Source organism: Poecilia reticulata, linkage group LG21 (genome assembly GCF_000633615.1).
Source record: "Poecilia reticulata strain Guanapo linkage group LG21, Guppy_female_1.0+MT, whole genome shotgun sequence".
Taxonomy (NCBI): domain Eukaryota; kingdom Metazoa; phylum Chordata; class Actinopteri; order Cyprinodontiformes; family Poeciliidae; genus Poecilia; species Poecilia reticulata.
Genome location: NC_024351.1, coordinates 10273076 through 10289888, shown reverse-complemented (window position 1 = coordinate 10289888; position 16813 = coordinate 10273076). Strand labels below are relative to the sequence as shown.

The 16813-nt window shown below is 38.2% G+C and overlaps 2 protein-coding genes across 2 annotated transcripts in view; one reads left to right on the top strand and one right to left on the bottom strand.

Annotated features, from left to right (window-relative positions):
* The first annotated feature begins 3271 nt into the window (after positions 1–3271).
* Positions 3272–12519, top strand: LOC103457454 (reticulon-4-interacting protein 1 homolog, mitochondrial-like). The gene is made up of 9 exons (XM_008397588.2): positions 3272–3837; positions 3921–4072; positions 6692–6760; positions 7079–7203; positions 7960–8008; positions 8130–8266; positions 8356–8539; positions 10715–10810; positions 12024–12519. The coding sequence occupies exons 1-9, from the start codon at positions 3576–3578 to the stop codon at positions 12189–12191; spliced, it is 1242 nt and encodes a 413-aa protein (XP_008395810.1). The 5' UTR covers positions 3272–3575; the 3' UTR covers positions 12192–12519.
* A 165-nt stretch (positions 12520–12684) lies between these two features.
* The window catches only part of LOC103457455 (absent in melanoma 1 protein-like), a 28693-nt gene continuing 24564 nt past the window's right edge, over positions 12685–16813 (bottom strand). The window contains exons 20-23 of the mRNA XM_008397591.1: positions 16462–16585; positions 15694–15852; positions 14559–14724; positions 12685–13191 (exon numbers count right to left, since the gene is read on the bottom strand). Of these exons, the coding sequence (XP_008395813.1) occupies positions 13103–13191; positions 14559–14724; positions 15694–15852; positions 16462–16585 (538 nt within the window). The 3' untranslated portion in view covers positions 12685–13102. The remainder of the gene's footprint in view (positions 13192–14558; positions 14725–15693; positions 15853–16461; positions 16586–16813) is intronic.

The window sequence follows — 16813 nt, the reverse complement described above, 5'->3', positions numbered from 1 at the left end:
ATATTAAAACAACAACAAAACATTAGTTGGTTCAATGTAATTTTTAGCCATTTTAGCATTATAGAAGATTCAAAGAGCCTCTTGCCACAGGCTACACACGGCTGCTTCAGATCCAAGTACATTGATATCCTAGCTCAGTCAGAGAAGTCCATTCTTAAACAAAGCTGAAAATCTGTGGCAAGACTTAACAACTGTTGTTGGGACACCTTCCAGCTACTTTATGTTAGTCTGATCATATATTTTAAAATAAAATACTGAGCCTTGTAGATGTAACTGAATCCGAGAAGGTGTAGGGATGTGAGTAGTTTTGCTAGACGCTGTTTATATTCATTAAGTACGAAAGCCTAGGAACCCAGGAGGTGTTCATTTTTAGTCAAAAACTGTCTGCCCTTCTGTCATGACCACCAAATGAAATTAGACCAAAGCTATTATTTTTAGAGCAGCCGCATGAGATGGGCCACAGGTCTCGAGACAGATGACAGACCTAGAAAAACTACACTGCATGTGTATTTTTGTAAAAAGAAATAGACCTACATGTTAAGTCTATCATTTCTTGAATAATTGGCAAAGTATTTGAAAGTTTTTAGTTTTGTAAGGGTAATGTTTGTAGGATGATGCATTCTGCTCTCAGCAGGATGAAATTGAAGTTTTTTGTTTTTCTTTTTTCTATGTGGTGGCAACCGGTGGCATTAATCATTAGGCAGAAACACCATAATGAGCCAGCACAGACAAAGCACCCAATTTCCACGGTGTCGGCTTTCCTCTGGGAGTTCTGGCGATAATGACATAGCTGTTTGTTACTTGGTTCTGAGCTGAATCACGAACACGCAACCCAAGGCCTCTCTGTCCTCGGTTTCTGGAACAAGAGAACATCATTAGACCTCATCACTTATCAGACAAGTGTTATTTAATATATATTTATTTAAGTTGCCACAAATTTTACTTTACCATCCACTAATGAATTGCTGAAAAAGACATAATTCAATTTTCCTGCACATTCTTTTCTTTTCTTTTTTTTTTTTTTTTTGAGGCTACAAATATAGAATTAAGGATTACTTACACTACCAGTTGCTTTAAATTAACTTAGTCTTTTAATTGCAATATTTACATAGTTAAAGCTAGTTAAAGATATTGAGACTGCATGGAGTGAATACGACTATTTCCCATTAAGTAGTTAAAGACGTGCAGCAAGTGCCATGTTCTTACAGACGTCATGTAAACCAGTCTGCTTGTAGCCCCTTGTGACTAACTGAAACGTAAATATTGGGTTTTCAGTTTTTCTTTCACTGGCCCCTCCATTAGTTTTAGCTTTCTGGCTCGTGTCCACACATTTGATGGGGCACTCAGCAGTCAGTTTATTGTTTGCAAAAATCTCTCAAGCATGTTGGCTTATGAATATTTCATGTGTTTTCCCTTTTATGATATTAGGGGGAAAAAAACTGGAGCCGAATAGATTTAATTGTTTTGGAAACTGTTGTGGAGACAGTTTTTATGGTTCTGATTTTTGACTGAACCAGTGACAGCCAGAAGTTTACATACACTAACCTCTCGTGTGAATCAAAATATATTCAAAATTAATTTAAAAACTTTTCACGCCCCTGGCAGAATTAAATCTAAAGTTGCTTTCAATGAGCCAATGAAGTTTTGTTTCTGTTACGGCAATCGCTATCGCTATAACTGCTTTTTTTTTTTTTTTTACTGATGATTTTTATTACAATAAGCTGTTGATGTTGGACAGCATCCTTGTTCTTGTCGTAATCTTTACATTTTTCCAAAGATTCTCAAAGGATGATATTAACTTTGAGCTATAACTGTAACTATCCGTACAAAGTTTGAATTGATGCATCTTAAAAAGTTGCTGTGTGGAACTAATCTGTTTTAGTAGCCATCAACAAGGTGGATATTTCAACAAGCCTCATTCTAGGTGGATATTTCACCAGTATTTTTTCGGAGATTTTGTAGAGCTCGTTAACTTACTCACGTGGCCATCTATTAAAATAAAGACAACTCATTTCCAGAAACTTAATATTGCTGTTCATCCATTCCAAGCAACTTTGGATCTGTTTGGAATCATTGCCAGATGGAAAGTGGGTCTAAAAGATTCCCTCACATTTGACAATAATTGTTATCTCTAAAAATAGATATATAATTGGTTTGGGTGTTCAATTATCAGCTAGAAACCACCAAGACTTAAATGTATAATAATCTGGAAGATGTTGGAACACCAGTGTCATTGTCCACTGTAAAGTGAGCTTAACATTAAAAATAAGCTCAGAGGCTGTAACTTAGGAAAGAAGCCATGGGTGCCTAAAAATGTATACCTTTAGCATTGACTGAAATTGGCAGCTACCTGAATGAGTGAGGCTAATTTATTCTGGAGGAAATTATGGTTGTGTTGTTTGGTCATAATGACAAAAAAAAAAAAAGAAAAAAGAAAGAAAAGGTGTTTGGAAAAAGTCACAATAACTTTTTAAACTTAAGAACTCTGCATCAACTGTTCATTATGGAAAATATTCTTTATTTCTTTTACTCGGTTTTTATTTATACAGGTTGTTTCACTGATCCAACATTATATTTAGAAGAGACATTATAAGAGACGTCTATATATTTAACTGATAATTTGGATATATTTTAATAAGAAACAGTTGTTGCTCAGGCATATTAGAACCTGATAAGAGAAGAAGAAACAAGAGTGTCAAAAATAACCTCACTCAACACTGAACGGAGGGATGTATATATATATATATAAACAAAATTATAAATATGGAATATGTCCCCCACTTATTTGCCGGGTATCTCAAGGATTTAGTTTAGGCTTCCTTTTCTTTGTTCACTTTTTTGCTGAAAATTTTTAATTTTTAATTTGTGTTTTTGCGTTTTTGTGTTTTGTTGAGAAATGCCAACTGAAACCACTTTCTTCTAACTGGCATTTGTTTTCATTTAGGTTGATCATCATTAGTAAATCTACAATTATTTAAACAGACTTTAAAAATGTATATCTCAATAAACTCTAACTTGTCTTTATTTTCTGAGTTTATGTCTATTTCGTTTCACAGATTTATTTAGTTATTTATGTATTCATTCATCTTCGACGTGTACTTATTTCTGAGCTACACAACTAAAACTAACATGCGAATAGAAACAATCAGAAGTGAAATAATCCACATCATAAAAATGTGACGGAAACACGAACCAAAACGTAGTACGTCACAACCAATTCTTCCACACTATTGGACAGAGTCTATGTTTACTACTATCTGATTGGCTACCTCCTTGAGTTCAGAGGTTAGCTTGTTTGATAACTTGTGCTGTAGATGGAGGCGTTGTTTCTGCAGGTTTGTGCTCAGTAGTTTATATTTATTAAAATGTAGAACAGCAGTACCACACAGGTGGAATGTCACCGATGTAGTTAGTCTGTTATAAACCTTAAGGCATGCATGTTTCGCGGCAACCAGTTGAACATGCTGACATTAGCCTTGTAGCTCCGTCCAGTAATTAGCTAGCTTGGCACCAAATTACATATTTTTAAAGCTGACCTTCGCTGGTCGTGGGTTTAAAAGCGCTGTATCAGAGTTATGGCATCAGTCAGGCTTCTGTGTTTGTTCAATGGGAAGGCTGCAGGCTGGAGCAAAACATTAGCCCGGACTGGCTGCAGAAATGTCTGCAGTTCACCTTCAAGGCTGCAGAGCATGTCAGCCTGGGTCATTGATCAGTATGGCTCTAGTGGAGTTTTGAGGCACACAGAAGAAATCCCTATCCCGACTGTCAATTTTGCACATGATGTGATGATAAACGTCAGTGCGGCCAGTCTCAACCCTCTGGATCTGAATATGAGGGGTAAGTGCTATTCTGGCATTATCAGCAATAATACAAGATATAATTATTTAAATGAATATGCTTTGCAAATTTTTCCTCTCTAGGGGGCTACGGGGCTACATTGCTTAACTTAAGGAGGGATCCGTTGTCTGTGGTTAACGGCTTCAGTGAGTTTCCACTCATTCTTGGTCGTGACCTGTCAGGTGTAGTAGTGGACTGTGGGTCTGGGGTGACCCACTTTGCTCCAGGAGATGAGGTAAGCACTTCAATACAAATCTGTCTTAGAAAAATGAGGAATATACACAAAGCACCCCATTCTTTGTTTCATACTGTACCACCCAGCCCTTCATTTCCCAATATTTCCTACCTTACAGAAGTTCTCCAAGTTTCTCAAACTGTTGGAAACTTTCTTATCCACAGCCCTCTTCATTTGTGACTCCACATATTTTCTGTCAGATGTTCTGCATTTGGTTATGATTTGCTCAAACTTAATTTTAAATTTTTTTTTGTCCTGACGTAGTGATTCTATGACTGGTTGTACCTGTGATGTTAGAAAGTTCAATCCCTCTGCTCTCTGAGCAGACATAAAAAATTTAGTCTGAAAATGCACTACTGTTTGATAGTATACATAGTTTTATTCATTTTTGCAAAAAACAGTTACATCTGGGAGGAAAAGCAACTTCAGATCATGATACCGGTGTCAATTTCTGACACCAGTAGTTGTCAGAAATGGTTTTATAATTTATTCAGTATACCTTTTCTGTTACCTCTTCACAGCATTAATTTGTTGTTTTGTTGTCACTCTGTACATGCTTATTTTAAATACTAAAATGTGGAATTTATTTGTACTCTTCTCCCAGTACATGCATTTGTGCAGTGAGACTATTGTAATATTTTGTCATTTATCTGCAAACTATGGCTTTAAAGGAAGTAAAAGTCAGAAAAGGACAGCAATTTCTTTTCCTAATTTAGAAAATTTGGCATAATTGATGTTTGACTTTTACCAAAGAAGATTGAATTCTTAAATGAGATCTGAAAAAGACAACAAAAAAAAAATCCATTATTAAAAAAATGTTAATCCATTATTAATCCATCCAAGTTTTGTACCTGGAATTAGCCATGTAATGTTACATGCATGTTGCATAATGTTACATTTCTATTAAAAAGCTATGATGGAACCACTATTTTATTTAGATTTTTAGGCTTTAAAATGAAGAACAACATAAAACTTTTGAACAGAGAAGATGGATACATTTTTGTTTTATGGGATGTTCATATCTGTGGGAAACTATGTATAAAAAATGAAAGTCTCAGTTTCCAGCTTACTGACAAGAATGATGGCTCTAAAAAAAACGTACTGGTACCTTTATTCTGTTGTGGAAATTCTGTGGAGTTATTCCATAAAAAAATGGACAACTGCTAAAACCTACATTTGTTATTATATCTCTCTTCAAAACGGTACCGGTACTTGATTTTATCTATTTATTTTTTATCATTTTTAGCCAAAAATTATTAAGAGCCAGAGGTGCAAACCCTGATCTAGTCTTCCTTCTCTGTTTTCTTTTCTACCTTTTGTTTTTGAAGGTCTTAATAAAGAAATCTCAGCCATACATTTATAATGAGACTTCAGGTTTAATATTTGAAAATGGGCTAAGCTCAAAAGAAAATTCTGGAGATTTAAATAATAAAAAAAGGGTTGGAATGTTTATACAGTAATTTTGAGAAACCCTGAATATTCTTCAGTTATATTCAGCAACAAAGCCCACCACAGAATAGTACACTTTTCTTTAGACGGTGACACCAATGGGCACCTCAACCTACAGTTTTTGTAACAATCAAGCTGTTGGAGTAATTCTTAATTTGAGGAATAGTCCACAGATTTTCAGCGTGGTTGAGATCAGCAGTTTCCAAAACCTTAATGCTAACCTGCTTTATCTATTCCAAAACTTATTTTGAAATAAATAAAGCATAGATAATAGATAATTATGTTGGAAATCCATCAGTCTCTTTCTCGATTTGAGATTCAGTTGGGGAATTAAGAGATTGCCCTTTTTTTTTTAATATTCCTTTATCATTGTACAGTGCCCCAGTTTTCACCACTAGCCTCACCAGCATCCTGCCTTACAGTTCATACAGTGTTTTTAAATTCTAAAAGTCATACATTCTGCCTACCAATGTGGCCAGAAAATTTGATCTTTAAATAATCTGACCTTAAAGCTTTTCTCCAGAAGCCATTAGGCTTGTCCATGTGGGCAGACTGTGAGCTGATCAGTATAAAAAAAATGACAAAAACAAAAATATACATCAGTCATTTGTAGTTTTTTTCTTTATTTTCTCAGTCATTCACACACATTTGGAACCAGTGACGTACGTGGCTTTAATGTAATGTTGACACAGCCAAAACCGATGAGAGCCATTTTATCTCACCCCCATTAAACGGCAAGAATTATAATACATAATCAAACCCTCTGATGTTACGCAGGTTACCCTATTATTATTCATGGTCCTTTCTTGGAACTAAAAGATTCTCTTTGGTCGGTTCTTACATTAAGGTGACTCATAATAATTACGGACGCCTACTATGTTGTCTCCCACATGTCCACATTAGTGTCTTCCTGTAGGCCGAAATGCAATTTTGCGAATTCGTCTTCATGTGAGCATGATTAAGGAACAGAGGGACACATGGAGATTTCCAGCAACATACTGTTCGCAGCAGTGAGCCGCCCGTTTAAAAATATCCTTTAAAGCAAGTTAATTATGATAAACGGCAGGAACCGTCTTCTCCTGGATGGCTGATTAGGCAGACTAAGACACCATGAGTGGGCGGATAATTTCAGCTGTGTTCACCTTGTTAAATGTCATGTTGGTCCTCTAGGTGTGGGCTGCTATTCCACCGTGGAAACAAGGCAGCCTGGCAGAATATGTGACTCTGACAGAGTACGAGGTGAGACATAGAGGCTGTTGTGTAACATCGGTGCATGCGTTTAAGATTAATTAGAAGTAATTGTCTGCTTTTCATGGCAAATATAAAAACGTACTGTAGAAAATATTACTTCCAAGTGATTGTGCGTTACGCAGCCCTGCTGTGTAAGCAATTAGGATTGGGTTTGTTTGGTGGCAGTAGCTGTTGCGGCAGCATAATTGCGGACACATAATTTGGCCTGTTTTCTTTCTGTGTTGTGTTTCTCTCATTCTGTAGCGCCTTGCTTTTGTCGCAGCTCTTTTAGGCTTGTTGCGACTGTTTTTGTTTGTTTTGTTGCAGGTTTCCTGCAAGCCAAAATCACTGAGCCACATAGAGGCTGCATCCATCCCCTATGTAGCCAACACGGCCTTCTCTGCGCTTGTGTATGCAGGCGGTCTTTGCAGGGAAAGCTCCTTGAATAAAAGGCAAGAAGCAGCATGACCTTGGATAAACTTTTCACCTTTCAGAAGCTGTATTTTTTTTATTATTATTTACAGAAAATGTAAGTTATGCCTGATGAGGAAGGAGTCATTTCTGTAAGTTTGTGTGTTAAAATAACTGTAGCTCTTCGTCCTCTTTTCGTCATCACAGTAATAAACAGAAGACTTAATTTATGAACCAAGTACTGCCTTATAAAAGTATTAACATCTTAACCGTCTTCAGACAGGGATTCCTTCAGTAAAGTAGATAAGATAATTAAGATTATTTAACCAGAATTGGGTAATTATTATTATCTTTACTCCTCTTCACAACAAGCTTTTGTGAAGAAAACTATTCCCACAGGAGGATGCTGCCACTACTTTGTTTCACTGTGGGGATGGTGTGCTCAGGGTGATGCGCAGTGGTAGATTTCTCCACAACTTTTTACCGAGATTAAATTAAACATAAGCTGGGTCTTATGTTTAATGTGACCGTGTACTTTGGTTATGTGGAATCTAAAAAAATAAAAAATAAAAATAAAAAACTTTCAAATTTGTTTGTTTTTGTGGTTTTAACTTGGAACATGTGTGAAAAACAGCAGCAATTATTGCGAAACAATTTCAAGGCATTAGGTCATATCTTCCAGTCCTACAATTTCCTTTGTACCCCATGATGATGCGGTTTCTGTTGACAGCATTGCTTAAATGAGTAACACGGTAAATAACCTGGGTTTTTTTTTTTTTTTTAATGTTCCTCTTCAGAGTTTTGATCACTGGAGCATCCGGAGGTGTCGGAACGTTCTCAATTCAAGTACTCGAATTCATTTTCTGTTGTTGCTGGAACATTTGACTCATTAACCAAATGTTTTTCTCATAAGCAAGAGAAAAACTTCTTGCTGCCAGTTTACATCTGTATTTTTTTTTTAATCCAGTTATTAAAAGCTTGGGGTGCCCATGTGACCGTTACCTGCTCTCAGAACGCCGAAGGCCTCGTCAGAGGCCTCGGAGCCGATGAGGCAGTTGACTACACTGCAGGAGATGTGGCTGAACAACTGGAAATGATGGAGAGGTGAACAGATATGCTTTGACGAAAACATATTTTAACCCATCTTTCAATAAGATTTTGTTAAATTGAACAGCTTGCGGCTGTACCTTTAGGTTTGACGTTATTTTGGACAATGTGGGAGGAGATACGGAGGAGTGGGCCACGCGCCTGTTGAAGCCCTGGTCAGGGGCGAAGTATGTAACGCTGGTGTCGCCTTTACTCCTCAACACCGACTCCATGGGGCTGTTGGATGGATCACTTCACGCTGGGCTGACCCTGCACAACAAAGCCTTTCAGGTAAACATGAATCACTTGAATGATTCTGTGCACAAGTTATCGCCTCTAAATGCACACGAGTCTGTGTTTGCCATGAATCCATCAGTTTGGGTGGGGATTCCTGAACAAAGGTGTCGTGTTTAATGCTCAACGGCGTTACAAGAAAGTTTAGCTGGGAGTGCACGCCTGTTCAGACACCTGAAGCTCCCTCTACATTTTACTTCCATTCAGTTGATCAGATTAGTTGAAGTTCTGGTACGACAGGGAGGGAGAAATCGTGTCGTCACATGACCAGGCTTCATTGGCTGCCTTTCAGACTTTAGCAGGAAATCAGACTTGGAGTAAGAATTTCAGACTTTGATCTTCTAATATGGTAAAGTAGTAAAGTTTGAACATTTCATGACTGCGATGCATGAATCACACAGGACAGGGTGGAGCAGCTGTAGGGACTGAGTCAAGTCGGCCTGGTCCAGTGAAGGCAGCGATGACGGCACAGCTGGCCGCGGTGGGGCTGGCTGGCTGGCTGCTAGTGAGTCTGTGCATGCGAGGAGATTCGACTTGATTGGTGTGTGCGTGTGCGCGTTTTTGCCGCTGACGCAGCAGTATTTGGTATTTGTTCAGATTACAGCCGACTGACTGACTCTCCCCACCAGCAAATACCAGCATTACAACATGTCTTGCCAAGCCTTCGAGGCCTTTTGTCCATAAGAGCAGCCAGCTGGTCAGTTAGGTGGGGCTCAGCTGCAGCGGCCTCACCACCACCATCTAGCTTTCATCTCGTCACATCAGGGCGTTCATAGCCCAACTGAGCCCTCTAGTGGTCAATGTGCACAAAGCAGGAACCATGTATGTTTTCTAGATCGGCCGGATCTTATTCCAGTCTTTAGGTGATTGGTGTCCTGCATCTTTTAGATGGATTGCTGCTCTTAAATAATTTATTTACCTCATCAGCTTGTTATAAACTCAAGATGTCAAGAATCAGTCAGGGTCCACTGCTGCAGATGTTAGAGAAGTGTTAAAAACATCCCTTGAATGTCATATAAAGCTTTGAAAAAAATATATATATATACTTGCACCTTGAACTGTTTCTATGTTACATCCACAAACATCAATGAGCTTTATAGATAAAAACATTTTTACAAATAAAAATCTGAAATGTGTGCTCTCCATTGTGAAATTAGCCCTCTTTACTTTGATAGCCCTCGATAAAATCCAGTGTATCCAGTCTTTAAAAGTGTAATTCAATCTCAGTATAAATCCAGCTGTTCTGTGGAGGTTCGTAGCAAAAAAATGTGTCATGGATGCTAATAACCACTGTAAACAAGTCAGAGATAATGTTGTGAGGACATTAAAAAAGGGGTTGTAAAAGAGTATCGCAAGCTTTTAATGGCCCAAAACTATAACGGCCCATCAAACCTGAACTGTGTGGTGGGAAGCTTGTTAGAGTTCTATGGAAGATGGATGAAACAAAATACATGGTAATACTGAAGAAGAGTTTAGACTAAGGATGGAGGTACACCCTCTACCAAGACCGTGACCGAATGATGTTAGAATGGACCAGTCAAAGTCTAGACCAAACTGGAATTAAGAATCTGTAGCAGTATAGCAAGACTGTTGCTATTCACAGACCCTCTGTCCAATCTGACTGACCTTGAGGTATTATCCCAAGAACAACCAAACGGAGTAGAGACGTGATGCAGTAACGACAGAGAAAGGTGGTTCTGTTGACTTAAAGGGACACGCCACACTTCTCAGATGTTTTGTAAAATATATTTTTACTTTTTTCTTAAACTATTTCTATTTCGGTCTATCACCGAAAATCCTGTAAAGTACATTAAAAGTTGTGGTGTAATGTAACAAAGTTTAATTAAGAAGGCTCACTATCAGCCATGCAGCAGAGTGCAAACGTTCTTTCTACACGAGTTTAGCTTGTATAACTTGTTTTGGAGGCAATGACTTCAGGTCACCAATAAAATCAGTAAAAATCGGATCACTGTCTTGCTTCGAAACACATTTATTGGATATAGATCTTCTTAGACACACAAAAAGCAAAAATTTGACTTCCTAAAATAATATGGACATTGATAGAGACTATTCAATGCAATGTTTCTTATTAGAAATGCCAACGAACCGTTTCATCAGTTGTCCTGATTGTTTTATTTCTCATTTTTGCCTTCGCTCTGTTTTGCCTCCTAGAACATAGCCTCCAGCGGAGTTTTCTACAGGTGGGCATTTTACGCTCCCGACGGTCCCACCTTGGATGAAGTCAGCCGGCTGGTGGACGCAGGGAAGGTACTGCCTCAGTGCTGCTTTAATATTCATATCATGCGAAGCTGACATTCAGAGCTGCGGGTGCTGACAGAGTAGCAGAGTTAGAAATTGCCTGATTTGCACAGCAGCCGCAGCCCGACAGTGTGGACCTCATGCTGCGATGGAGATCATGGAGAGCAGAAATAACAAACATGCCGGGGATTCCCTACATGCCTGTATTCAACGCTTCCCCGCGGCTCTGTAAATGAGCGAGAATCAAACTCCCGTAGTGCCTCGCTTGGTTTGGCTGGCGGCGTGCGCTGCTGGGGGGGTGGCAATGCGAGTCGGGCGCCAGGAAACTGTGAATGGATTTTAAAACAGTGCTGAGCAGCCAGTCGCCGAGGCTTGTGGACCCTCTGTCCTTTTGTCCTGGGGGGCTTACAGCTTGCCTTACACTCTGACCAGTGGCTGGAAGCTGGGGAACAAGCACACACACACAAATGACAAAACCCCCACTCACTCACTCACACACACACATCCACTCTCTGGTCTGTAGTGACGCCATTGCGCCCTCCATTCATTGTTAAAGACAAGAGCTGCTGACCAGAATAACAAGCTGAGCTGCCTGTGCCGGACTAGCAGAGGATTGTCCAGCCTCATCACATTCTTAACCTCTCCCTCACATTTGGCTCTGCTAAAGCAGAGATTATGTTTATTTTCAGCCCTGAATTAAATAAATCGCACGTGTGTACTTGTATTTCCATTTCCAAAGCCTGTCGGTGTGAAAAAGATTAAAAAAACAAACTTTTATTTCTAATATTTTGTAAAGCAAAACAAAACATCAGCTCATCACTTTTGACTTTTAAAGCAAATCTCCGTCCAAAAGGCTACATCTAGGACTGTACATGTGATCAAATTGATGGGTGCACTTTTTTGTGTGAGATTATTTTTCTGCTATGAAATATAATTTTAAGACCTTGTCTTACTGCACTGCAGTTTGTGGATATAGTTATTGTTTTGCAGCGGGAGAGATGAATGTGTTCAGTACTGGCTCATTTTATCCTGAATCCACAAAATAGAACAGAGCAACTTCAGTCAAAAAGTGCAGGATCAGAAGGCAGGGAAACTCCCTCATGAAGCATTTGAATGAAAAAAAAAAAAAGCCCACTGCAGCTCTAGACAGGTTCATAATTTTTCACCCAGCACCTACTGAATCGATTCTACTTTCAGCTTCTGAATTTTTCGTTGGTTCCAGATCCTGCCGGTTGTGGAGGCCCAGTTTCCGTTTAGCCAGGTGCCTCAAGCGTTCCAGAAGCTGGAGCAGGGCCACGCCAGGGGGAAGACTGTCGTCGAGGTGGCTGAAGACGCCGAGTACACGGAGTCTGAGCAAAAAGTGCAAGAAACGACACTGCAGCAAAATTGAAGATGAAAATTGCTAAGAGAATCCCTCGTGCGCTTCTTTGACCTTTCACAGTGCTACAATTCACAGCAACAGACTGTGAACTCCAAATGGAAAAGGTCACGAATGGAAGAGAAGGGAGAAAGCCAAATGATGTTTTTCTTACAGCGCTCACCTTTCTGCGCCATTTTATATTTATGAACGGTGTTTAATTTATGTTGTGTTCATGCTTTATTGAAATTAAAGTACATTTAAAATGGTGACATTTAAAAGTTATATATATATATATATATATAACATGGAATTTGGTTTAATCATCTTTAAAGGTTTCTCAGTAAAAGACTTGAATTTGTTTGTTCTCTCTTGTGTTTTCTTGCTGGAATAACATAACCATGTATTGCATGTTGCATGTTTACATTATCTGAACAGAATTTTTATTAATTTTTTTTTTTTGAGAAAAACAAATTCTCATGAAATCAATCCTTTCTACATTTATAAAATAGTGATGCATATGCAATATATTTAAGACATTTATTGACAAAAATAAGTTTTACAGCTTTAATAATTCTGGTAAAACAAAAGACAGGTGATTATTGCTTGTATTTTATGCAGCTGGATTGTAAGGCAGGACACAGCGGCGCGCTGTTACTTACAAAGGGACAAAGAGTGGTAACACTGTTTAACTTATCAGAGAAACGGACTTATCAAATGGAAAAATTTACACAAACCTAAAAGAAACATTTATGTAGGTTTAAAAAACTCAAAGTATTTTCAAGTTCCTACTTAATATATGCTTAATGGGTAATAATACATTCCTAGAAAATTTACTCTCCGCATTGACCTCATCGAAAGGTTGCGCAGCTCTGAAGCCAAATGCCCTTTCTGGCCTCCAACAAAGTTCTTCTTATAATGAGGAATTAGTTCAACAAGGCCGTTTAAATGACCTCCACGTGCCATCTCTGCTGTAGTTTATGTTTGTCAAGTGTGTTGAGAATCACTTGGTTTTTATCGTAGTGATGTCCACCTGAAATGCAAAACACATGGTCAGTTAGTATCCAGATAATTAAGCGTTTATTTGCTTTTTAAATCATGAAGGCATATAAATTATCAATGTAACTATTTAAGAAAGAATTCATGCTCCAAATTATATATTTTATAACAAACAGTAACATTCAATAAGTTAGCATATTAAAGAAAAGTTCATTCACAATTTCAGTGCTTAGTCCACAAGGTGTCACTAATGAACAGCTTTTTTTGAGGGGAAAGATAAGTAATAGAGTGCCAATTGTTCAATTTTCTTTCCAGCATAATGCGTCCAAAAGAAAATTGTAAAAGCACAGACAACATTAAGGAACATTATTGCATTATTATGAAGAGTGATGGATACAGTAGTTAAGTTTCAACCTGAAATTATTGGTTATTTGTCTAATACTGTTCCTTGAAAATGAACCAATTTAACTTTTTTGCAATTTCTTATTCTTGCCCTGCTTTACAAACACAAACTTTAACGTCTTCTTTAAATGGGATTTTGAATGACTGACCATTACAAAGTATAGCGCTAATGTGAAGTGGAAGGAAAAGGTAGAGCATGTGCTGAAGCTCCAGTCCTTGTGGTTGTTCTGGGTTCGACATGCAGCCATTTGTCTTCCTTCTCGCTCTCTCCTCACTGTTTCCTGCCAGTTTACAGTCCAATAAAGGCCACTAATGCTAAAAACATTTAAAAAATTTGATGCCATTAGCATTTTCCCCTGTAAGGCAGTGACTTCAAACTGCATTCCTCAAGGGCATACCCTGCTTCAGCATACCTAGCTCCAATATTAGCTCATTAGCAAAACTATGTAGAGGCAGACTATATGCTAATGAGGCAGTGTAGCCATCCATTTTCACATTTTTCCCAAAGTGTTTTTTTGTTGTTGTTTGCCAAAATCCCCTTTGGCAAAAAATGACTTTGGCCTTTATTTTTGGAAGGTGACAATATGATGGACTGAGCAATGACCTGTTCCTGTTTGTTAAATAATCTTCCCTAACAAACCTCTGATTTATAGTATTTATAGTACAGCCGTGTGTCTCATTGTAAGTATAGCTTTATTAATCTTCCACTTCATAGTGATGAACCACTTTGTATTTGTCTATTGCATAAATTAGCATCAAAATGTTCAACTGAAATCTGTGAAAATGCAAAAAAAAAAAAAAAAAAGTTAAAAGGGGTAAAAGTATTTTATCAAAGCTCTATACTGGAGATTATTTCTTATTTTAGAAGAAAAAATAAAACATTTTCATAAGAAATATTCTCCAGTGGTGACATTTGACCTTTTTAGACGTGTAAGATAAATAACTTGGACTACCTATCTTTTCAGATTCAAGAGTCACATGTCAGGCTTGGAGGCTCACCTTTGACTTCCAGGACCAGATCAGCCTTGGGGCTGTAGCGGACGAAGCCTTCAGGGGTGATGCTCCAGACGTGGATTTGGTTGTTGAGCTCCGGCGGCGCGAGACCGACTCGGCTTCCAGCAATCGTGACACTGCCACTTGGACTCAGGCAGCACTCCTCCAAGAGCTGGACGCAGGTAATTAGAAAGAAACAGAAGCAAACATCTTTTATTAGTACAGAAGAGCAATATTTTGGTGCACCAGTTATCTGGAAAGTGATCAAAATCTCACAATTTGTCTTCAATCAGCTTTGACCAGCGAGCAGCCGGTCAGATATTAAGAAGTTTATTACGTTTTTCTGTTATGCAAGACATCAAACTTGAAAACTTCCACGTTATCAGGTCTGGAAGCACGCCAGCAAACAGCATGCCCTTTCATTTTAGTTCAGAAAAATCCAATAAAGGTTAGGAACATGTGAGTCAATGCATAAAAGGAAATAATCCTTCAGTTTCTGTTGGGCTCAAAGCTGCTGAGTCAATAGAATCTGAACAACTCTTTTTACAGCCATTTCTTTGTCACTTTTAATTAAATTTAATTAAAATCACAATCATCGAGTCAGACCTCAAAGAATATGTGAGTGATTTGTGCGCCTGATGCGCACATCTCTCTTAATTATGTCTTGAAAACGATTGAATGTCCAAATTAATTTCCATTTACTCCAGGATTAAACTCAATAATGGTCCTTCCGGTCCAAAGAATTTGCCTAATCTTGGTACGTTAGTTTAATTTTTCAAAGTTGCTGAAAATTGTCCCAGCCTCAGGGTTCCTGCACATTTACCTGACGAAAGCTACACACCGTCTTAGACTCAAACGTCCAGGGCAATTTTTTTTTTTGGTCATATTCTTTTGAGCTCAAGCTTTAAATCCTTATGGATGGATGGATAGATAGATAAGTCTGTCAAGAGGGACAACATAAGAACTTACACCAACATGCTGAATGCAGATTGAATTTTTATGCTCTATTTTCTTTTCCATGCTTATTCAGATCTGGGAGATAGTGCAATACATTTTTTTTTTTTTTTTTGGAACGTGTAGAAACCCTTTAGGAACAATGCATACCTTTGAAATTACCAATATAACTATGACCAGCTTGTACCTTGCAGTGTAAATGTCCGTTCTGGTAGGACCATATCTGCTCCACGCCGTCCGTCTCTTCAGTTTCTTGTATCCGCAGAAGTTTGACGTCATCCAAATCACCAGTCACTGACATTATTAGACCCGTCTGCCGGTTTCTTAAACGGAAGTACACTTGCTTCTGCGCACACAAGGAAAGACATTTAAGCTGTGAAGATCAGAGGTTAAATGACATTTGCTATTGGATTAAAAGTGTTTTTTTTCCCCCCTTTCGTTCTGAGTTAGGTTTTAAAAGTGGTAACAAATCAAAGTAAAGATTCATCAGTCGGGTTTTTCCCAGCCAATTTTTTTTGACGTTCTTTTTAGCAAGGAGCAAAACGACAAAAAGCTGAATAAATGTGCTGCTGGTTCTTTAAAAGAAGTTGTGACTTCAACAGTAAATGTAGCAAATGACAAGTTCACCCTCGTTTCTGTTTCAAAGCATCAGATTCAACTATAACCCTGATCTGATTTTTATTAAACTAACAGTCCCTCAAAGCACACGCTGCTGGCGGATGTGTTTATAAAACAAGAATGCCAGGAACCTTTAGCTTTGATACATTTACTTAAAAAATAGATTTTTCAGTATCTGATCAGCAGTTTGGTGATTCCAATCTCTATGGTGAATCTCCAAATAAAATGGGTGCCAGGAACAGATGTGTCTGCTACATATGTATGCAAGCAATCTTTAGAAGTTGACATTAAGTACAAGCTTTGAACTACGCTAGTTATGACACAGGGAGGAGCAAACCTGTAGAAGAGGGCGAAGAGATCCAATTTTCTGCCAGCTGCTGAACTTCCGCCAGTCGGGAACCTCGCCAGGTTTCAGTAAAATCTGGCCACCCCTGTAGTTGATTCCCTCGTATAATATCCACCTGATGCAAGAAAAAAAAAGACAAATCTTACGTCTTGTATGATTACAGCAAACCCACATAGGTAAATATCACTTCAAGATGAAAATGGCTGATTTTTTTTCTTCTTGTATCTCCATATACATGCCTTTGAATAACTGCTTATTCTCAAGACTGCAACACATAAAGGAGAAAAAGACAAACTGCACTTATGCATCTGAAAATATGTTTTTAATCTTTATCAGACTTATA